The sequence below is a fragment of the Schistocerca cancellata genome, chromosome 5 (genome assembly GCF_023864275.1).
Source record: "Schistocerca cancellata isolate TAMUIC-IGC-003103 chromosome 5, iqSchCanc2.1, whole genome shotgun sequence".
Classification (NCBI taxonomy): Eukaryota; Metazoa; Arthropoda; class Insecta; order Orthoptera; family Acrididae; genus Schistocerca; species Schistocerca cancellata.
In genome coordinates this window covers 584,861,103-584,882,905 of record NC_064630.1, presented here as the reverse complement: position 1 = coordinate 584,882,905, position 21,803 = coordinate 584,861,103, and the positions used below count along the sequence as shown (strand labels likewise).

At 37.0% G+C, this 21,803-nt stretch overlaps 1 protein-coding gene across 1 annotated transcript in view; it reads right to left on the bottom strand.

Annotated features, from left to right (window-relative positions):
• The window catches only part of LOC126188698 (dynein axonemal heavy chain 12-like), a 72,573-nt gene extending 51,133 nt beyond the window's left edge, over nt 1-21,440 (bottom strand). Inside the window, exons 1-2 of the mRNA XM_049930306.1 lie at nt 21,412-21,440; nt 20,674-20,851 (exon numbers count right to left, since the gene is read on the bottom strand). Of these exons, the coding sequence (XP_049786263.1) occupies nt 20,674-20,851; nt 21,412-21,440 (207 nt within the window). The remainder of the gene's footprint in view (nt 1-20,673; nt 20,852-21,411) is intronic.
• Nucleotides 21,441-21,803: the final 363 nt, after the last annotated feature.

The following is a 21,803-nucleotide window of genomic DNA, read 5'->3' as shown; positions in this document are numbered from 1 at the left end:
GTACAGAGGACCCTTCAAAGTGTTGGGTCTCCCTCACCCAAAAGCGACATATTTAGGAGAACCAGACAATGGTAAAAAAAAAGGGATTGTATAATATTGACATGTTAAAGAAATTCAAACTGCCAGGAGAATCTGTGACATTTGCATAGATTTACAGCCATTAAGTGTCTGAGTTAGCTGTTTTAGTATTTCACATATCATTTTCTTTGAAACAGTTTCTCCTTCTCTTTCTATTCCTGATCCTTAACTTAATTATATCCAACACTCTCATACCATAATTTTAGGTGAAAAGTGACAGGGTGATGTTACTATTCCTTTACAGAGTAACTTACAAGATTTCTCTTATAAATTCAGAAACCACCAACAAAACCTGTTACAGTTATAATACTTGACAATTATAGGTCTGCAAGTGTAGCATGTATTATGTATGTTACAGAAAATGGGAATTTTATATCTTTTCTATGGTATGAAATAGTATAAATGGGTTTTGCCTGACGTTTTTTATTGAAGGTTACATATTATAAGCCAGTAGCAGCTTATGAGGATGATGAAAATAGACTGATTTACTTGTTATGAGGACTGCTTGAGGAATGACAGTTTGTTATTACTCCATACCACAGTCCTTACAATAGGGTTATGTTAGGATCAATTTTCCGGGTCTGTCTAGGTAAAGCTGAGACAAGTTCATTCTATAGGGTGTGCCAACCACACTTCATCTTCCAGCATCTCAGTCAAGAACCCATCAGGGAAGGGAGCCTGGGTTGGGGGATGGTATGGGATTCTATCTTTGGGGCTCTGTTTTCTTTCTTTCTTCAAACCTAATGAAACTTCCGTCTTACTTTTTATTTTCCAACTTCTCCACTAGAAATGCTAATTCTATCCTCTGTGTTTGCACATTCAAACATTTCTATCACTGATACCCTTCTATTCTGAAGACCACATCATGGAAACTACAATCTACTGGAGCAGGATTGTGTGGGTTAGGAAGACACATATGACAAGAAAACACTTACACAAATAACTGACATAGGATAACTGATGGAGTTGTTACATATATAAAGGCAAAACACAAGTTCACAAATGTTGAGACAAATAGATTTTGTAGTGATGAGGACACAGAAGTGTGTGGTGGATTAATACTGAAAAATAGTTCTTTTAACTGTAACTGTATACAGATCCCCACTGAGTAATCTTGATTCCTTACTATGTCAGATAACAGCAAACAGTTAATAGTCTGCAGTGGCTTAATGTCATTTATTTAAAGGATCCTGATATGAAAAATGATCTGGAAACTTTATTTGGATCCTACAATTTGATCTCAATAACTGACTTTCCATCACCATACAGTAAGATTCCAGTTGATAATGTTTTCTTTGGTGAAGCTCAAAACAAGAAAATAACTGTTTACCCAGTACCAATGCTCTCACTGATCATTACGCACAGTTAGTTAGGATAGGTAATGTAATGTCTTACAGTGTGAATACTCCTCAGTGGAAATCAGTTAAGAGTAATTAATGACTCCAGGACATACGTTTTTAAGAATAATTTACAAGAGATGACATGGGATGAATTTAAAATGATCCAAATGCTAACATAAAATTTAATCTGTTCCATGATAAATTCCTGTCATTATTTGAAAATGGATTTCCACATAAGATAACTATAAAGGGCAATAAACATCCATGTAGAAAACCATGGTGTACTAGAGGGAGTAAAGTATTTTGTGAAAGGAAAAGGGTAAGTATCTATTGGCAAGAACAAGTAGGGATCCTGCAGTAGCTGCACACTACAAATACTACCCAAAATTACTAAGAAAAGTTTTAAAAAATCGAGGAACATGAACATGTCAGAAGTCATTAATTCCAAAAGCAGACTTAATTAATGCTATATGGAATGTATGAAATGAGAGAGAAGACAACCAGTCACAGAAGAAGATAACATCAGTATGGAAGTGTACAAAAGATTTATTCTCATATAAGAAGCTTGGTTTTATCTGAAATATGTAATGCATCACTAACTCAAGGCATTTTTACAGAGAGACTGAAACATGCCATCGTCACTCCTATTTAAGGAAGGTGATACAAGAGATGTCAGCAACTACTAACATGTTTCACTGCTGACACCATTTTCCAAAATTTTTGAGAATGTGATGTTTTCTAGACTATAACCTCATTCGAGCAACAATTAAATTCTCAGCAACTCACAGTTTCGATTTCAGAAGAGTTGCTCTACTGAGGATGCCATTTACATGTTCACTCACCATATTCTACAGACCTCAAATAATTAGATAACACTGGTTGATTCTTTCTGCGACCTATCTAAGGCAATTGACTGTGTCAATCACAGTATTCCCTGAGATAAATTAGGTTTTATGGTTTTATGGGACTGGTTGATGGTACAGCCGACCAACATATAACATCATACCTAACCAAAAGAATGCAAAAATTTGTACTGAGCAACTAAGTCAATTATTTTGTCTCAGAAGAAGTCATATAGGGGATTCCTCAAGCCTCAAACTTAGGTCCACTATTGTTCCTCATATACATGAATGATCATCTGATTAATATACAACACACAGCATTAGTTCTATTTTGCAGATGACACTAGCACTGTAATCGATTCTAGCATATACACAGAAACAGAAGAAATGGTAAATGATGTTCTCAAAAGTATCATTGACTGATTTTCTACAAATGGTCTCACCCTCCATTTTGTCCACCCCCGTAGCTGAGTGGTCAGTGCGACAGATTGTCAATTCTAAGGGCCTAGGTTTGATTCCTGGCTGGGATGGAGATTTTCTCTGGTCAGGGACTGGGTGTTATTTTGTCCTAATCATCATCATTTCATCCCCATCGACACACAAGTCACCGAAGTGGCGTCAAATCAAAAGACTTGCACCCGGCAAATGGCCTACCTGACAGGAGGCCCTAGTCACATGACATTTACATTTTACCCTGTTTCTTGAAGAGACACAATATATTCAATTCTGTACATCTAGGGGTACTACACTAATGGTGACAAAATAATAAATAAACTTCATATATAAGGGTGAGTCACCTAACGTTACTGCTGGATATATTTTGTAAACCACATCAAATACTGATGAAACGATTCCACAGACTGAACGTGAGGAGAGGGGCTAGTGTAATTGTTTAATACAAACCATACAAAAATGCACGGAAGTATGTTTTTTAACACAAACCTACGTTTTTTTAAATGGAACCACATTAGTTTTGTTAGCACATCTGAACATATAAACAAATGCGTAATCAGTGCCGTTTGTTGCATTGTAAAATGTTAATTACATCCGGAGATATTGTAACCTAAAGTTGATGCATCCTTTCGTCTTTCCCTCTCCTTCCCTCTTTCCTGATGAAGCAACTGTTTGTTGCAAAAGCTTGAATTTTGTGTGTATGTTTGTGTTTGTTTGTGTGTCTATCAACCTGCCAGCACTTTTGTTTGCTAAGTCTCATCATCTTTGTTTTTAGATATATTTTTCCCACGTGGAATGTTTCCCTCTATTATATTCATATATATATATATTGGAATGACTCCTTTCCTGATAAGGCAACCGTTGGTTGCGAAAGCTAGAATTTTGTGTGTATGTTTGTGTTTGTTTGTGTGTCTATCGACGTGCCAGCGCTTTCATTTTGGAAGTCAAATCATCTTTGTTTATATATATATATATACCTAAAAACAAAGATGATGTGACTTACCTTAGGGGGAAATATATATATATATATAAAATAGAGGGAAAAATTCCACGTGGGAAAAATATATCTAAAAAGAAAGATGATGAGACTTGCCAAACAAATGCGCTGGCAGGTCGATAGATACACACAAAATTCAAGCTTTCACAATATATATATATAAAGAAAGATGATGAGACTTACCAAACAAAAGCGCTGGCAGGTCGATAGACACACAAACAAACACAAACATACACACAAAATTCTAGCTTTCGCAACCAACGGTTGCCTCGTCAGGAAAGAGGGAATAAGAGGGAAAGACAAAAGGATTTGGGTTTTAAGGGAGAGGGTAAGGAGTCATTCCAATCCCGGGAGCGGAAAGACTTACTTTAGGGGGAAAAAAGGACAGGTATACACTCGCACACACACACATATCCATCCGCATATACACAGACACAAGCAGACATTTTTCACACCAGATCTCCATTTGCTTTCTAGTTTTACCTTTATCTCTCCCCCTATATTTTTATATTTATTTTCATTTTCATTTCAGCCTCGTGTTCCACTTTCCACCTTCTAGTACCATGTCACCCTCACAACACCTCCACAACGACCCCATTAAGTTTTATTTACATTCCCTCTGCAAACATGCCTCCGCCCTAGCCAGATTGACAAATGTCTGCTTGTGTCTGTGTATATGCGGATGGATATGTGTGTGTGTGCGAGTGTATACCTGTCCTTTTTTCCCCCTAAGGTAAGTCTTTCCGCTCCCGGGATTGGAATGACTCCTTACCCTCTCCCTTAAAACCCAAATCCTTTTGTCTTTCCCTCTCCTTCCCTCTTTCCTGACGAGGCAACCGTTGGTTGCGAAAGCTAGAATTTTGTGTGTATGTTTGTGTTTGTTTGTGTGTCTATTGACCTGCCAGCACTTTTGTTTGGTAAGTCTCATCATCTTTCTTTTTAGATATATTTTTCCCACGTGGAATGTTTCCCTCTATTATATATATATAAAGAAATTATAACTGGAATTATATATATATAATAGAGGGAAACATTCCACGTGGGAAAAATATATTTAAAAGAAAGATGATGAGACTTACCAAACAAAAGCGCTGGCAGGTCGATAGACACACAAACAAACACAAACATACACACAAAATTCTAGCTTTTGCAACCAACGGTTGCCTCGTCAGGAAAGAGGGAAGGAGAAGGAAAGACAAAAGGATATGGGTTTTAAGGGAGAGGGTAAGGAGTCATTCCAATCCCGGGAGCGGAAAGACTTACCTTAGGGGGAAAAAAGGACAGGTATACCCTCGCACACACACACATATCCATCCGCATATACACAGGCAGGTGTATATATATATATATATATATATATATATATATATATATATATATATATATATATATATATATATATATATATATATAAACTTTTAAATTTGTATATATCCATACTGATGAGAATTTAAACTGGAACAAGCACTTCTAAAACAACTTAGTTCAACAACAGACCAGAATGCAATCTGTTTTTTTATGAAAGTGTATGTGAAGTGTAAGTCACATCAACTCCAGACATTGCCAAGGCTTGATGGCAAGTAATCCTCCCCCCCCTCCCCCCCCTCTCCCCCACCACACACACACACACACACACACACACACACACACACACAGAGCTCTCTTCCAGTGGCCAGACATTGCAACAAGAGGAAGAAGTGCAACAACACAACTGTGTGACACTGCATGGCAGGATGACAAAATTAACTTCAACAGTGACTGGAATTTGTTTATGAGGCAAAGTTAATTAACATACATACTTCTGGGTGACAGATTTTACATGCAGTGTAAACACCATATCAGTGCATAATAAAATGTAAATGTCATGTGACTAGGGCCTCCCATCGGGTAGACCATTCGCTGGGTGCAAGTCTTTTGATTTGACTCCACTTTGGCGACTTACACATCGATAGGGATGAAATCATGATGATTAGGACAACACAGCAGCCAGTCCCTAAGTGGAGAAAATCTCCAACCCAGCCAGGAATCGAACCTGGGCCCTTAGGATTGTCATTCTGTCGCACTGACCACTCAGCTAATGGGGGCGGACAGTGCACAATGAAAAAATGCTTCAACTGGTAGCCCACTATCATGGTTTCTCAGATTTTCCTCTGGGTGTCTTTCCACAGATTCTTTAATAATGGAATACCAAAAAAATTTGCCATGGTGAGAATCATTTGTTTTATCATACTCAATTGAATATCCAGCGGAAATACAATGTTTGACATTAGGGGACTTGCTTGGTTCCAAAAGGCGAAAGAAGCAACAATGTTCAGTGCAGTTGGTTTAAGGGCAGCTTAGGAGAACATGGTGGAAAAATGTTTAGCTTTTCTTCCTTTTGTGGGCAACAATTCATTTAAGATAGCAGAATCCCTTGTAAATTTCAGGTGAAAGTTATTTTTCACATGTCTTCTAAGTTTGCAGATTTTCTGGGATCACTGAAGGATGATTTGTCATTGCAAAAGGCTGGAATTAACAAAATACCATGCCAATATGATATGGCTTACATAGGTCAGACCACACGACTGAGAAAAAGTGCTGCTCTGATCATCAATGCTGCACTCACCTTTTTCAGCCAAGCAAACCTGCTGGTCTGAACATTGTATTTCCATTGGACATTCAATGGAGGGTGATAAAACAGTTATTCTGACCACAGCAACATCATTTTGGGAGTCCATTATCAAAGAATCTATGGAAATATACCTGGAAAAATTTCGATGAGCTTGATAGCAGCTACCAATTGGACAGTGTCTGGAATCCTATCATCTCCATGGTTTGCTGTAATTGAAGATGTCAGAGTGCGACAATGGCCATGGCAAGTCGTAATGCAGTGAGCCCCACTGTTCCACCAGTGAGTGTCCTGCTGCTAGGTAGTGGTGTCCATCAGTCAACTTGAATTTGACAAGTGTGGAGTACTCACAGTGCAATATATACCACAAAATGGAGGCCACCTACATCAGTTTTCAGTGGCTCACCTGAGGATGACTAGCAGATGGCAAGTTGAAATATTGTGGAATGTACTGAATGAGAACCGGATGCAAACCCAAAATCTGTTTGAACAAATATGGCCTAGGCCATCAATCTACAGATGTTAAGTAGGAATGAAATTATAAATTCTGTGTGGACAAGACTTCATGGACTGCCTTATCAAGGACATTGTAGCTCAGTTACACATGGCTTGAAACTGATGAACTACATATTGAAGAAATCAGATCCACCTCTGATGAAAGTTACGCAAAATAGCTCCAGCCCAAAAAACTGGCCAAACAGCTGAGAGTTCATTTTCAATGGAATTAAATATGTCAGCAGTCAGTTCTCTAACACCAGCGATGCATGATGTCACACCACCTCCAGTGGGGGCCAAAACTACTGCACAGCCTGTGTGACCTTGTGAAAAACCACACCTCTGTTGACTGGCACTTCAGCACCATTGCCCAGATGTAAACATTGTTTCCTTCACCATGCATATAGCTTGTGCCCCCACTGGCTCATAACATGACACAGGTGCAAGACACTTGCAAGAAGTATATTACAGCAGTTCCAGTGTGTCCTAACCTATGGAAATGAACAAAGTGAGTGAGCAACCTAAAAAAGTGGTGGCTTCTCAAATCCAAACCAGAAATATACTTGATGCACTGACTAACAAACATCCTGTGAGGTCACATTTGGACACAAGTGTTATGTCATTGCTAAACTAATATACTTACTTAAGTTTAGGTTTGCCTCCATTGCTGAGAGCCAAGATACATGTTTTGACCTTTGGATGTCACAATGTGCCTTTTCTAGGATATTGTTCATTTGTACTTACTCATAATCAAGTAACTTGTCTAGTAAATTTTCTGGTGGTCCTTGACCACAAAGTGAACAATGATTTGGGCTAGACTCTTTCCACATTTTTGGATTTATGGTACTTGAAACTTTACACATCATGCTATTCAAAGGGCCTTGTGTCAGCTCAAAAACTGACTGTGTTAAAAGGGCCACTTATCACTGATTTCAAAACTCATGTAACTCTTAATGTGTTTATTCAAAGCCCAACCAGTGCTCTTGGTTCATGAGGACACTTTCAAAACACAGTTGGATAAGTTCACTCATGAAGATGTGTTAACATCTTTTCTCAGTAGACAATGGGCCACTTCCTTGTTAACAGTATACAACAGCAATGGCACCTTAGGATTTCCTGGTGATTTCACAGCAACAATCAACACACAAGCTGAAGTGGAAATTTACCCTTCATCAATCCTGGATGAATTCTGCACTAAATTATGCCATGCCATTTTATTCAGTAACAACTCACAATCCAGAGATATATTTTCATACCTGTTTGGATGAAGCACCCAAATTTACTAAGGGCTCAACATGTCACTGACCTTTACCACAACAAATGGTAGCATTATAAATGGGAACTCTTCAGTTCCTGGCATATTTCAGCATTTTGTGGTTCAATTAATACTGAGCATTCCTAACTGTGCTGCATACCTCAATGGTATTTTGGTCACAGGTGCAATGCCAGGGCACCAGCTTCACAGCCTTGAGCAACATGTGTAAACATTCTTTTACGCAACCTTCCTTTCCATATTTGGGGTTTAATCTCTCAGTAAATGGACTACAACCAATGAAGTATTATGTTGTGGCAATTGATAATATGCAGCCCCTCATGAATGTGAAAGATTTCTTATTACGACACATTTATTGCAAATCTAGCACAACTCTTAATCACTGAACCAGCTACAGCATCAAAGAATGTTTTGAGTGGACACACTGCTAGTAACAAGCTTTCTAGGATTTGAAAGACTGCCTTGAATGGGCAATGTGTATGATGTATGCTCCTGCTTTGCCTCTGGTAATAACAATGGAGACATCCTCACTCATTATTAGCAGAGTCCTGTAGATACTTTGACGGCACCAAGTATACTATGACATGTGTTTCTAAACTTAGTCTGTTTCTCAGCAACACTATTCTCTAACAGAGGAGAAGGCCCTCACTATTATTTACACAGTTCAAAATTATGACTCATTTATTTACTTAGAAAATTCACTTTGTCATGCATAATCTTAGGTTGTTCGTTGTCTTTGTGCCCAATCATTGCTTACCAGATCAAACCACCTCCAGCACTGGGTGCAGTATTTGTCTAATTTTCATTATTCTATCCACTATCAAACAGGGACATTACATGCAGACACAGACATGCAGTCCCAATTCCCCATGTGACCAAACTCAGACTTCAACCAACATAAATTGGTGTTTTTCCTGCTTGATATACTGATCTAGATTTGGTCATTTCCACCTTTCCCATAACATCACCTGATATTGTGACTAACACCCACAAGAACCCAATGTTATGTCACATTGTTGACTTTATACAACACGGATCGCAGGACATTATGCTCAGGACCAAATTTCACCATCATTTAACATTGCACCATCAGCTACACTGAAACCAAGGTGTACTTTGGTGTGTCTCAGAGAAGGCAACTACCACCTCTTAATTCCTCCTTTATGGTGCAATAAGTGCTGTGCCTCCTGCATAAGGCCTACAGGGGATGTACCAGATGAATAGTTTGGCATGATAACATGCAGTCTGGTCAAATATTGACTCCATCATTGCAGATGTGGTCCATCAATGTTCTGCGTATCTGGCATAAGCTGCACCTGACTGGCAGTTTTCTCTCTGGCTGATGCTGCGGAGCAATGGAAGTGTATCCACTTAGATTTTGCAGGCCCATTTTTGATCTCCATGTGGCTGGCCATCATCTCTGGAGTGTCAGGACAAATCTGTAGTGTCTGTTGCTCTGTCTCCTGGCTGTTTTCTTGGTCACCACTCCTGTTACTTGTGAAATCTCAATGTGCTTTGCCTTGAGTTTTCAGAAGTTCAAGAGCCAGATCCCAGGCAGTGCTGAGCTGGTAACCAGTATCACAGTTTTGAGATTCTCCATGGTCTTGATCTCAATAGAGTCTTTCATGTCACTGTCTCAATATCTAGGGGTCTGTGTGACAATCTTGGTGTCATTGTAAATCATCGAGTGACCGAGATATAGACAGTGTTCTGCTATGGCTGATTTCGTTGCCTGTCTGAGTCTGGTGTGCCTCTGGTGTTCTTTACGCCTGCTGTCCACAGTCCTGGTGTTCTGGCCAATGTATGACATCCCACATTCTCATGGTATATTGTCAATGCCTGGCTTCCATAAAGCCAGGTCGTCATTTACATTACCCAACATTGTCCTAATCTTAGTGGGTGAGCAAAATATGCTTTTTGTATCATGTTTCATACATTGTAATTGTATCAGAGACAGCAAAGGACTTGGAAGAGCAGTTGAACGGAATGGATGGTGTCTTGAAAGGAGGATATAAGATGAACATCAACAAAAGCAAAACGAGGATAATGGAATGTAGTCGAATTAAGTCGGGTGATGCTGAGAGAATTAGATTAGGAAATGAGACACTTAAATTAGTAAAGGAGTTTTGCTATTTGGGGAGCAAAAGAACTGATGATGGTCGAAGTAGAGAGGATATAAAATGTAGACTTGCAATGGCAAGGAAAGCGTTTCTGAAGAAGAGAAATTTGTTAACATTGAGTATACATTTAAGTGTGAGTAAGTCATTTCTGAAAGTATTTGTATGGAGTGTAGCCATGTATGGAAGTGAAACATGGATGATAAATAGTCTGGACAAGAAGAGAATAGAAGCTTTTGAAATGTGGTGCTACAGAAGAATGCTGAAGATTAGATGGGTAGATCACATAACTAATGAGGAAGTATTGAATAGGATTGGGGAGAAGAGAAGTTTGTGGCACAACTTGACTATAAGAAGGGATCAGTTGGTAGGACATGTTCTGAGGCATCAAGGGATCACCAATTTAGTATTGGAGGGCAGTGTGGAGGGTAAAACTCGTAGAGGGAGACCAAGAGATGAATACACTAAGCAGATTCAGAAGGATGTAGGTTGCGGTAGGTACTGGGAGATCAAGAGGCTTGTACAGGATAGAGTAGCATGGAGAGCTGCATCAAGCCAGTCTCAGGACTGAAGATCACAACAACAACAAGTCTTCTGCTGATCTTAGCAGAGATTGGTCCAGCATATGGCAAGTATGCCACCCTCTTCTTCTCTTCTGGTTCTTTTGCTGGATACCGTAGTAGCCTGGGTGGGTCAAAGTGCCTTCTGGATGTCTCTAGATGAGAATCCATTCTTGGTGAACACTGACTGTAAGTGTTCTTTTTCCATCGTGAAACTGTTGGGGTGTGACAGAGTATATGGTCTGTGGACTAGAGTTTTGAGCACTCCATACTTCTGTGCTGGATGGTGGCAGCTGATGACTTGTAGGTGTAAGTTAGTGTGTGTCAGTTTGCAGTACACACTGTGCCCAAATGTGCCATCAGCCTTCCTCTTGATTAATACATCCAGGAATGGGAGTTGTCCATCCTTCTCCAGTACCATTGTGAATGTTACATTCAGGTGGCAGGAATTCAGATGTTCCAGAAAATCATCTAGCTTCTCCCTGCCATGGGGCCAAATGACAAAGGTATCATCCACATATCTAAAAAAATGACTTGGGTTGATATGTGCCTGATGTTAGTGCCTCCCCTTGAAATCTTTCCATGATTAGGTTGGCAACCACTGGTGATAGAGGGCTGCCCACTGTCACCCCTTCCATTTGCTCATAAAATTGACCCCCATATAGGAAGTACGTCGAGGTTACTACATGCCAGAATAAGGCAAGGGAGCTCCATCAAACCTCTCTCCAATAAGATCAAGTAAGTCAACATCGTAACTGATCATTATGTCAGAGTCCACAATGTGTAGTTGCGTCAGTCATTGTAGGAAGTCCACTGAATTCCAAATGTGGTGCAAACATTTTCCCATGTGTGGTGCCAGCATCTTCTTTAGGTAGGATAGGTGGCAGTGCCGATGTTGCTAACAATATGTTGAAGAGAAACGCCATTCTTGTAAACTTTGTGGAGTCCATATTATCTAGGTGGTATTGGCGCTTTGGAAAGCAGCTGTTGGATGACTTGTTCAGGCAGGCCCATCTCCTTCAGCAGGGACCTGGTCTTTTTGTCCACTTTGTTTGTGGGCTCACTTGTTTGTTTATATGCAGGATCATCCAGAAGTTGTTGCACTTGCGTGGACAGCAGTGGGAACACCAGGGAGAAGCATGGGAACTGCGTCTGGCAGGCGCAGGCTATGGAGAGAACACCTGATGTATTGCAGACCGACCAGGGAGTGCCCTGCACCTTACAGGCATAAATACTGGACTCGATCCACCCAAGCATCATTCTCGGGTAGCACCTGAAGATGACAGCAAGTTACACCATTGAAATATCGTGCAAGTATGACACAAACATCCAAAAGAAGTCCTGTTTTTTCTAAATGTCAACAGGTCGCTGGGAAAGCCTAAAGAATCACAAGAGTTATTGTGTCCAGAAAATTTTGTTTTTGTGTCTAGTTATGCACTTGCATCTTGAACTTAATTTTGTTCTTCATAAATTAAATCTTACTTCCAAAGCCAACATTTTGAGCTAAGCCATGATTCAGTGGTACTATATATGTTTTTGAGGGTTTTGAGATAATCAGGCTATAATTCAATCATGCCATGGACTGTTTTCGTAACGTATATTCAAAGTGGGTCCACCTCCATAGCTGAGTGGTCAGCATCATTGACTGCCATGCGGACGACCCTAGTTTGATTCCTGCTGCTGCCAAGAATTTTCCTTGGTGGCAGGACAGCAACTGGGTGCACTCACCATTGTGATACCAGTTGAGGAGCTACACTCACCCTTGTGATACCGGTTCAGGAGCTACATGCTGCATGGTAGTGGCACCAGGTCTGTTATCCAACAATGGCCACCACCCTTCCATACTGCATCCACATGACTTCACTGGCTGATGGATGACAAGGCAGTTGGTAGGACCCAATTAGCCCAACTGTGGCTAGAATAGTGGTGCTTATTATTTCATACATGTTTGAAGTGTGGTTCAATTGTACTGTCACTATAGGTATTGGAATTTCACTCACAGAAGTTCCTGCATTTGATGCACATTAATTTGAGAATTTATTAAAAGGGTTCCAACTAAGGGTTGTATGTACACAATGTTCTTCGGACTACACTGATGCTAAACCTCCCAGATAGATCTGTGGAACAATCTCCATTGTCACAGGTCCATGAAGTGTGGCCTCCACCTATGGAATTCTGCGGTGTCGTCTAACCCAACTTTGTCTCCACTAGCCTAGTTAGGTGCCACTTTTTTCTTTGTCCTTGGCAGATGTCTGGTCTGTGGTTCCAATCAGCTATTATTCAGCCTTGTTTTCCATCAGCCTTCTACACTGATGCCCATGGACAATGAACTGCTGCCTTCTTTGCTGGCTGCTCCTCTGGGCCACAAACTATCTTCATTGTCTCCTCTGGTGATCACTGTGTGGGAAGTGCAATGACGAGGTTGGTGAGGGAGAGGAAGGGTGTTGTTAAATTGCTTGTGGTATTATTCTACTTGTAATAGACTGAACTGTGATATAACTTGGGTTGGACTTTCCTCAGAAATACAGACTTACGATTAAGTACAAGCAGGTATGCAAAGAGCAACTTGGATTTATATCTCTACTTGTATCTAAAATCTATGTTTGTGGGTGTATACTGTCTTTTATAAAATGTGCTTTACACAAATTTGCTAAATAACAGGCTCTGGAGACTAGAGGCAGATGAGCAACATCCAGCTGCAGTGAACATTACACTTACAAGTTAAGAAACAATTCAGCTGTATTACTAAATAGTTATTAGACAAATTGATTGGCAGTTGACAAAAGTGACAAAAATGACGTAAAATACCTACTTGCAAGAGGTTCTCAAGAGTGAAGTATTGTATATTCCTTTGTTTTTTGATTTACTGAACTGCATATATAGTTGCAATAAAAAATGGTACATAACTAGTTTCGGTGCTTATACTAAGTCCCATGTGTTCAGAACAGAATAACAGGAGCCTTTTAGTATGTACAAGTATCCTATTTGACAAAAGGGCCCCTGTTGGTCAGATGTGAAACACTTGAAAATGGCCCAATGGCCAAAATTGGTCATGTACACTGTTTTAGTGCTACTGTCATTCAATAAAACTACTGCTGTAGATGTACTGCAGCGAAGAAAAGATAAAAAGTTGGAAAATTTAAGAAACTATTTTGTTACCTGTCACACCAAAAAGAACATTCAGTAACATACTGCACTTACGTAAATAATTCTTAGGAAAAAATCGAGTTCACATTTAGAAATTCTGAGACTAAACTTCCTTTGAATAAGGAATCGGTAAATTGATACCAACAAAATGCTATACATCTCAGTATGGTTAACTTTTTTTTTCTTAAATACTTGTAAACGGAGACCCTCCTCTAGTATTACTTTTCCTCTACAGAAGCAACTGATACCAGAAATATCCATGAATTTTTAATAGTTAATGTTATCTCAGCTGTTTTTTCAAAAAGAATTTCATATGATTTTGTACACAATGTATTATATTTCAGGCTAAAATCTGTAAAAGGAAATTAATTTATTTTCTTTGTTACAATTGATATGTAATAGGTCTCAATGTAAAGCAAAAATTACTTAAAAAAAATGAAATTATAAAATATTTGGCACACTTAAAGTTTCTATTATTAATTATGCAATCTAACCCTATTTGTTGCGTTTATTTTTCTATTCATTTACAAAATAATAATATAAATTAATAGAAAGTCATTTTTCAAGAGAATATGTAAACCCTTTGGAATACTGTTATTACCACAGAGTGAAGTAATAGTGGGCATGCTTCTGATGTGATCAGACATGTTTTCGTAATTTGAAATAACAACGTAATTTCAGCTTTGTTAATGCGAACATTTAATAGACAGTGTGATAGAGAAAATGTGAGAGAATAAATTATCATGAAGAAAACAAAAAGTCTGAACAAGCTTACTTTGAAACTTATTATGTCAATTGGAATCATGATAACCTAAAAGTCAAAAATTTCAACTTCAAGAATCAGCCCCTAAACGTGAAGAACTGGAGCCAACTATGAGAAAAGAAGATAAGTAAAAAGGTTATTGTAACTCTTACTCCTCTCAAAACTTATTAAAAGAGTTAACCATAAAGACAGTGACAATCAACAAATGATGTGAGGGAGGGGTAGATTACAAGAGGTGGCGTTGTTTGGGATCAATGGCTAATAATTAAGTTTTGTCTGTTGCAGAAGAAGGGAGAGTGATTGGTGTCATTTGCAGTTAATATGTGAATGGATTTCTGATCACATGAAGAAAGAAGACTGAGGGCTGCCCAACAAAGTAAATATTATCAACAGCAAAGAGGTGCTACCAACAATAATGGACTGGGTCGAATGAAAGAGGACTTTACAACTACAACCAGGGACATCAAAAAAGAAAGATAAGTACAAACTATTTGTGAAGTTAGTTTGTTTGTGGACTCATGCTTGTTAAAAATATGAATAGAGACGAAGCTAGAAGTGATGTAGAAGTGAAAGTGTAGGATCCAGCCAGGACATGTCTGAGTCAAGTGAAATCATAGTCAGCAAAGAAACAGTAAAAACTGATATTTTGCAGTACATTTTGACAAAACTAGAGGAAATGAAGAGAGCTAATAACAAATTTAGTGGAGTTAATGATGAACTAACTGAAATAAGAACAGATAAAAATAGCAGATTTAGTGCAGTTAATGATCAGTTAACTGAAATAAGAACAGATAAAGACAGCAAATTTACTTTACTACAAAAGGACAATTAAATTACATGAAAACTCAAAACAAAAAAATGGACTGTTTTTGACAAAACTAGAGGAAATGAAGACAGCTAATAACAAATTTAGTGCAGTTAATGATCAACTAGCTGAAATAAGAACAGATAAAAGTAGCAGATTTAGTGCAGTTAATGATCAGTTAACTGAAATAACAACAGATAATGACAGCAAATTTACTTTACTACAAGGACAATTAAATTACATGAAAACTCAAAACAATAGTAAAATGGACAGGGTACAATATCAAATGGACCAACTTTGTAATCAAGATACAGAGATAAAAAATAGGTTGTCAGAGGGGTTAGAAAGTGTGAATGAAAGGTTGATGTTTACAAAATAACTTTATTGTTTTGGAAAATGAGCTAGTAGTCAAATCAGCAAGGAAATCAAAGAATGTTAATGACATCAGTGTTGAACAGAAGGCTGTAGCAGAAAAAATGGTACAAAACATCGTCTGTTTAGACCAAAAAATTTTAAATGTTGAAAACTATATGCAAACGAACCTAAATGTTTCAGATCAAAAAATTTCGGCAGTTCAGGAAATGTGTAAGAACCAAAGTCTATGTGCAAACAATGATATTGTGCGGTCCAACATTCCAATCAAAACTTTTCCATCAGACAATTTACATCCAGTGGATATTCTGCATCACTGTAGAGATAGTTTTTTATCAGGCATGAATGACAATCAAAATATTGAATTTGTTAAAATATGTCTTGAAGGCAATGCTCTATCATGGGTACATTTAAATTTAAGTCAGTGGGAAACATATCAAAGTTTCAAGAAAATTTTTTTTAAATAAATTTTGGTCAGTAGTGGAACAGGGTTAAATAAGTTTTGGTCAGAAGCTGAACAGGGGAGAATGAAAAGTGAATTTTCGAATGGTCCCAATTATAGGAATAGGGAGGTACTTTGAAAGAGTTTTGTAAGAATCAACTTAAAAAATTAACACATCTTGACAAACCATTTGACAAAATGACCTTAATTGATGCACTTAAAAGGTGGTTACCAGAAAGTTTTAAGTGGGATTTAGTACACGGACCTGATGATTGTCTTGAAAAATTTGCACGATATATTGACAGGCTGGATAGGGCAGTAGAAAGAAATACATACCATAATAATCAGAATGATAGAAATTACAATAGAAATAATTACAGAAACAGAGATAATGGTAACTTCTATCAGGATCAAAGTGTCAATAGAGAGAAAAATTTTGAACACCAGCAGGATAAGAATAATGCAGATAACCATGGGCATTTTTATACAACAAAACATAAAGGTAACTACTCAGGAAATGGCAGTTCACTTCATGAAGGTCCACAGTTTTGGAGGCGAGGAAACACAAGAAGCACAGGAAACCCAAGTTACACAATAATAACGGTGTTAATGATATGATACATGTACCTCAAATTGAACAGAAGGAATATCAGATTTCTTGTTTATGTTTTAATCAGAAGTTTTGGGGCACTATGTTTAATTATGGTGATGTAGGTGCTAATCACAAACCAGAATGTGAGAATAGTGAGAATTTTGATGCAGTATGTACTAATGATTTCTTCTCTTAGTCAGAAAACAGTGTTATTGATGTATGTAAATCTGGTGCTGACTGAATTGGATGTGAACTAGATAGTATTTTTTATGCAGACTTGAATAAGAGCTGTGAAATAACTGGGGTTGGTAAGTCTGAGACTGGTAACTTATTGCGAATGAAAGTAGGTGAGGTAAGTGGCTTCGATAGAGATGAAACTGGTATTGTTAGAGATGTTGTTGATTAGGAATTTTGGAGGAATATGACAATGATGAGTATCAGGTATTTGTGGAGTTTAAGATTAAAAGTTTCAGAGTTACTTGTGAATGATGTGGACAATACAGGTAAGGTAAATCATGTATGTGATGCTGTAAGTGAGAGTCATGGAATACCAGTCCAGTCAAAACAGTTTTTCATTAATGTAGTGCAGAGTAATGATCTAAGCAGTAAAGGTCAGTTATCTGTGTGCCTAGATAACAAAAGTGAAAACTTTTTGAAGTTTTTTTGGCACTGGATTTATGATAACATAGATAAATGCGCATTCTGGAATAAGTTAGCTGTGGTTAGTCAAAATTTATACCCAAATTGGTGGAATGAAGTGAAAGAAGATCTAAGCAGGAAGTGTAAATTTGACAATGATATATTTTATGTTCCTTCTGTAATAAGTGATGTTAGTTGTGCCATGGAATTCATTCATTGTGTTCAATCTTTACCTGATAACATGAGTAACAAAGTAATGCTATGAAACCAATACAGTTGATAAAACCATGTAAAGACAGTGTGGATGTAGCATTTGATGAAACTGAAAGTGATCTTTTACATGAAGTATCTAACAACAGAGAAGATGATTCAGATTTTTGGTGTCCTTGCATTAAGATTAGCATTGATCAGTGGGAAGGTAACTGTTTGGTTAACAGGTAGTCCGATTTGTGGTATATCTGAATAATTTACAGACAAGATCTGCTATAGTGAGAATTTTGTGACAATGTCCATTGTATGTGTGAAGACAAGAGGAGCTACTGGTAAGCAAAGCAAGTTTGTAAAATGTCAAGTATGTTTAACTTTTAGTATCAAGACCTTTGAACATGGATGCATAATGATTCCTAGTCTGGAAGAAAATATACAATGTGTTTGCAGATTTATGTGACTATATAGTTGTGTTTTGTTGGTCAGGAATTTAGTATGTAACATCATGTGATTTCTAAAGTTCTGTCTTATATATTGACTGAGTTTAAATCTATGACATACTATATTTAAAAGTTCATACAACTACTGAATTATGTTTTGTAATATATTTGTGTTTTATCACCTTAATAGTTCATTTTTCCATTGCATTTAACTCTGTTTATTAAAGTTTCATACATGAACGCTTTTTAATCCTATCTGACATAAATCCTATATACTTGCTTTTGCAATATAAATATAGACAGTATATGCCATGTGATGTCAGGAAGGTATTGAACAGAATATTTAGTACACAAAACAATGTTTAGGATTTGATGTGAATGCTAGACAGGAAGTTACCTATCTGTTGGACCGTGTGATGAGAAATCTAGGGAGATCCACTCCCACACTACTGTACAGCTGCACCCTGCTGGACCAGCCAGGATACAAGAGATCATAGGCACTGGTTAATGTACTCAAGCATCTGTCAACTACATCAGAATTGTGACCGACATTTATAAATTATTAGACAAGAAATCATCCTGTATGAAGACTTCATGGAACACATCACTGGCATGGATGGTGTTAATCCACATTAATGTATGTTTTTTGAAGTCGGGGGTTTAAGTTCCCAATACATTATGTAACTTTAAATCAGTGCATTTTCTTATTTTTTTTTCAATTGTAAATGAATCTTCTAGGCCACTATGTATGTAGGTTAGTTTGTATGAACAATTAGCAAATAGACTGGAACACATTACTAGTATAGACAGTATAACAAGATGTATACATGTCTCATTTCATACACTGATTTTGGTACTCAAGTTATTCGATTATGGCACTGTTCAAAGCTATTTATAACTCTGATTACCTGTATTTATCCTGAGTATTGCAATATTGTATCCGATTGGAACTTGAGTTGTTGGCAAACTCATGCTTAATTCTGATTTGGGAATCCCTGGTCATCGTGACAGTGTATGTGTGCTCAAGAAGAGTGTACAACTATTGATTGAGGCTAGATGTTTCCTATAATTACTCTTTAAATATGATTGAAATTATTGATGTGATTATGAGCTTTATTCATTTTGTGGTGTCGAAACATTTTTTGCTGCTCTGTACCCAATGTGGTTTGGATTCATGGGTTGGTACCCACATCGTAAGCTTAGGCTCTAATTTTTTTTTAAAATTATTTTGTCCTTTCACAAATCAACATATCCTTAAATACTCTGGTTTATGTGGCTGATTGGTTTTGTGATATATTCCTACTCATGATGAGTATATTCATCTGGTCTGTACTTATCGTTGTGAGTTTTTTCGAGTTTCCTCACTCATTGTACATTTAGGCTCTGAATTTTTTCTCTTCTCTTTTTAAGATTTTAAAGGTGTGACCTTATGTGAAGTTGAAATTTGTAATTCTAGTAATTTACATTGTCTCTACACTTATTTCTTTAGTTTAGTGTTGTAATGTTGTAGTTTTAATTTTGTATTATTTGTCTTGTGACAGTATGTTCCACAGGTCTGTACTAGCTGCCAATGTAAAGAAAAAATTATTTTTTTAAAATATTTGACATTAGAAAATATTTGACACACTTAAAATTTCTATTATTAATTATGCAACCTGATCCTATTTATTACGTTTATTTTTGGATTCATTTATAAAATAGTAATATAAATTAATATAAATTCATTTGTCAGGACAATTTGTAAGCCCTTTGGAATACTGTTATTACTGCAGAGTGAAGTAGTAGTAGGCATGCTTCTGATGTGATTGGACATGTTTTTGTAATTTGGAATAACAATGTTATTTTGGCTTTGTTAATGTGAAAATTCAATAGACAGTGTGATACAGAGAAATGTGAGAGAATAAATTATCTGAAAATGCTTAATTTAAATCTTATTATGTCAACTGGAAGCATGAGAAACTATAATGTCAAAAATTACAACTTCAAGAATCAGCCCCTATACGTGAAGAACTGGATCCAACTATGAGAAAAGAAGATAAGTAAAAAGTTTATTGTAAATCTTACTCCTCTCGCAACTTATTAAAAGATTGAACCATACAGATAGTGAAAATTAACAAATGTTGTGAGGGAGGAGTGGATTACATATTTCAATTAGAGGCCTGTAAGCATCAGTAGTATGTATGTCACTATGTAATAAAAAGGTTAACATAGAAATCCATGAAACCCTTCATGCTTATTGTATCTGAATGTAATACTGCTGGGTGCAATGTATTTGATTTCCTATGACTAATTAATGTCAACCTATTGATGGCCTGTACTCTCCTCTAATCCAGTACTCATATTTTGTTGGAAATATAGTGCATCTTATACACTCTCACTACCATTTATTTGATTTCCTATGACTAATTAATGTCAACCTATTGATGGCATGTATTTTCCTCTTATCCAGAACTCATATTTTGTTGTAAATATAGTGTATTTTATATACTCTCAACACCATTACCTGAAGTTCATTTGCCGTTATCTTGGAAGATAATGTTATGAAGTCCACAGCATAGTCATCCTTGGGCAATTTAAATAGCAGCATATTCTGATAGAGAAAACTTTTACCAGTCCCTGCAGGACCCACAAGCAACATTGGCACTTTGTGATTTATATGTAACTCCATAAAGTATTGCATTCTGAAACAAAAAGAATTTCAAAGTTACTTTTCTCGTTTGCTCTTCATAAAGTTTCTAAAATACAAGGAATGCTAATATCATTAATTCTTTATTTGTATTCATTGTCCTGTCTCTAATAAAATCAGCAATATCACATATCGCTAAAAATATGACTTTTACTTAAAGATTCAATTTAAAATGAGAACAACAAACTATTAAATACTTGAGCTAAAATTAAATTCAAAGAAATAGTGCCAAAAAACATTGGTAGGCTAAGTTATTAAAACTTATTCTTTATCTATCATTCACAGCACTTGTCACAAGTTAAGGCCGAGTAACAAAACCACAGATGGCACTACCACAGCATAACATGACCAGACTTTTAATTATAGGATGTAAGGTGTTGTGAAATATGGGACTTAGTAAACCACCTTATGAAAGATCTTACTAGTTGTAGCACACAGACAAGAAAAATGCGTTACTTTTACAGTTGTGATTTCTAGACTAGAGATGCTGATAACACAATCAGCAAAACAAAGTGAAGAAGATTAGAATAAATTTGTATTTTGTTCCATACATACACAGATACCTCCAAAGATGCATATGTCATTATACAAGAATATATGATAAGAGAGAGAGAGAGAGAGAGAGAGAGAGAGAGAGAGAGAGATATGTGAATGTTCTTTCAATAGATGTTAAGTGAACTGGCCCACAATGGTGTGGAATAAATAAAAACAAACCTAGTAGATATTTTTCTTGTCTGTGTGCTACAACTAGTAAGATCTTTGACTGATTTCATAAGGTGGTTTACTAAGTCCCATATTTCCACTTAATTGGTAATGATAATTTGTTACAAATGTGTTACTTTTACAGTTGTGATTTCTAGACTAGAGATGCTGATAACACAATCAGCAAAACAAAGTGAAGAAGATTAGAATAAATTTGTATTTTGTTCCATACATACACACATACC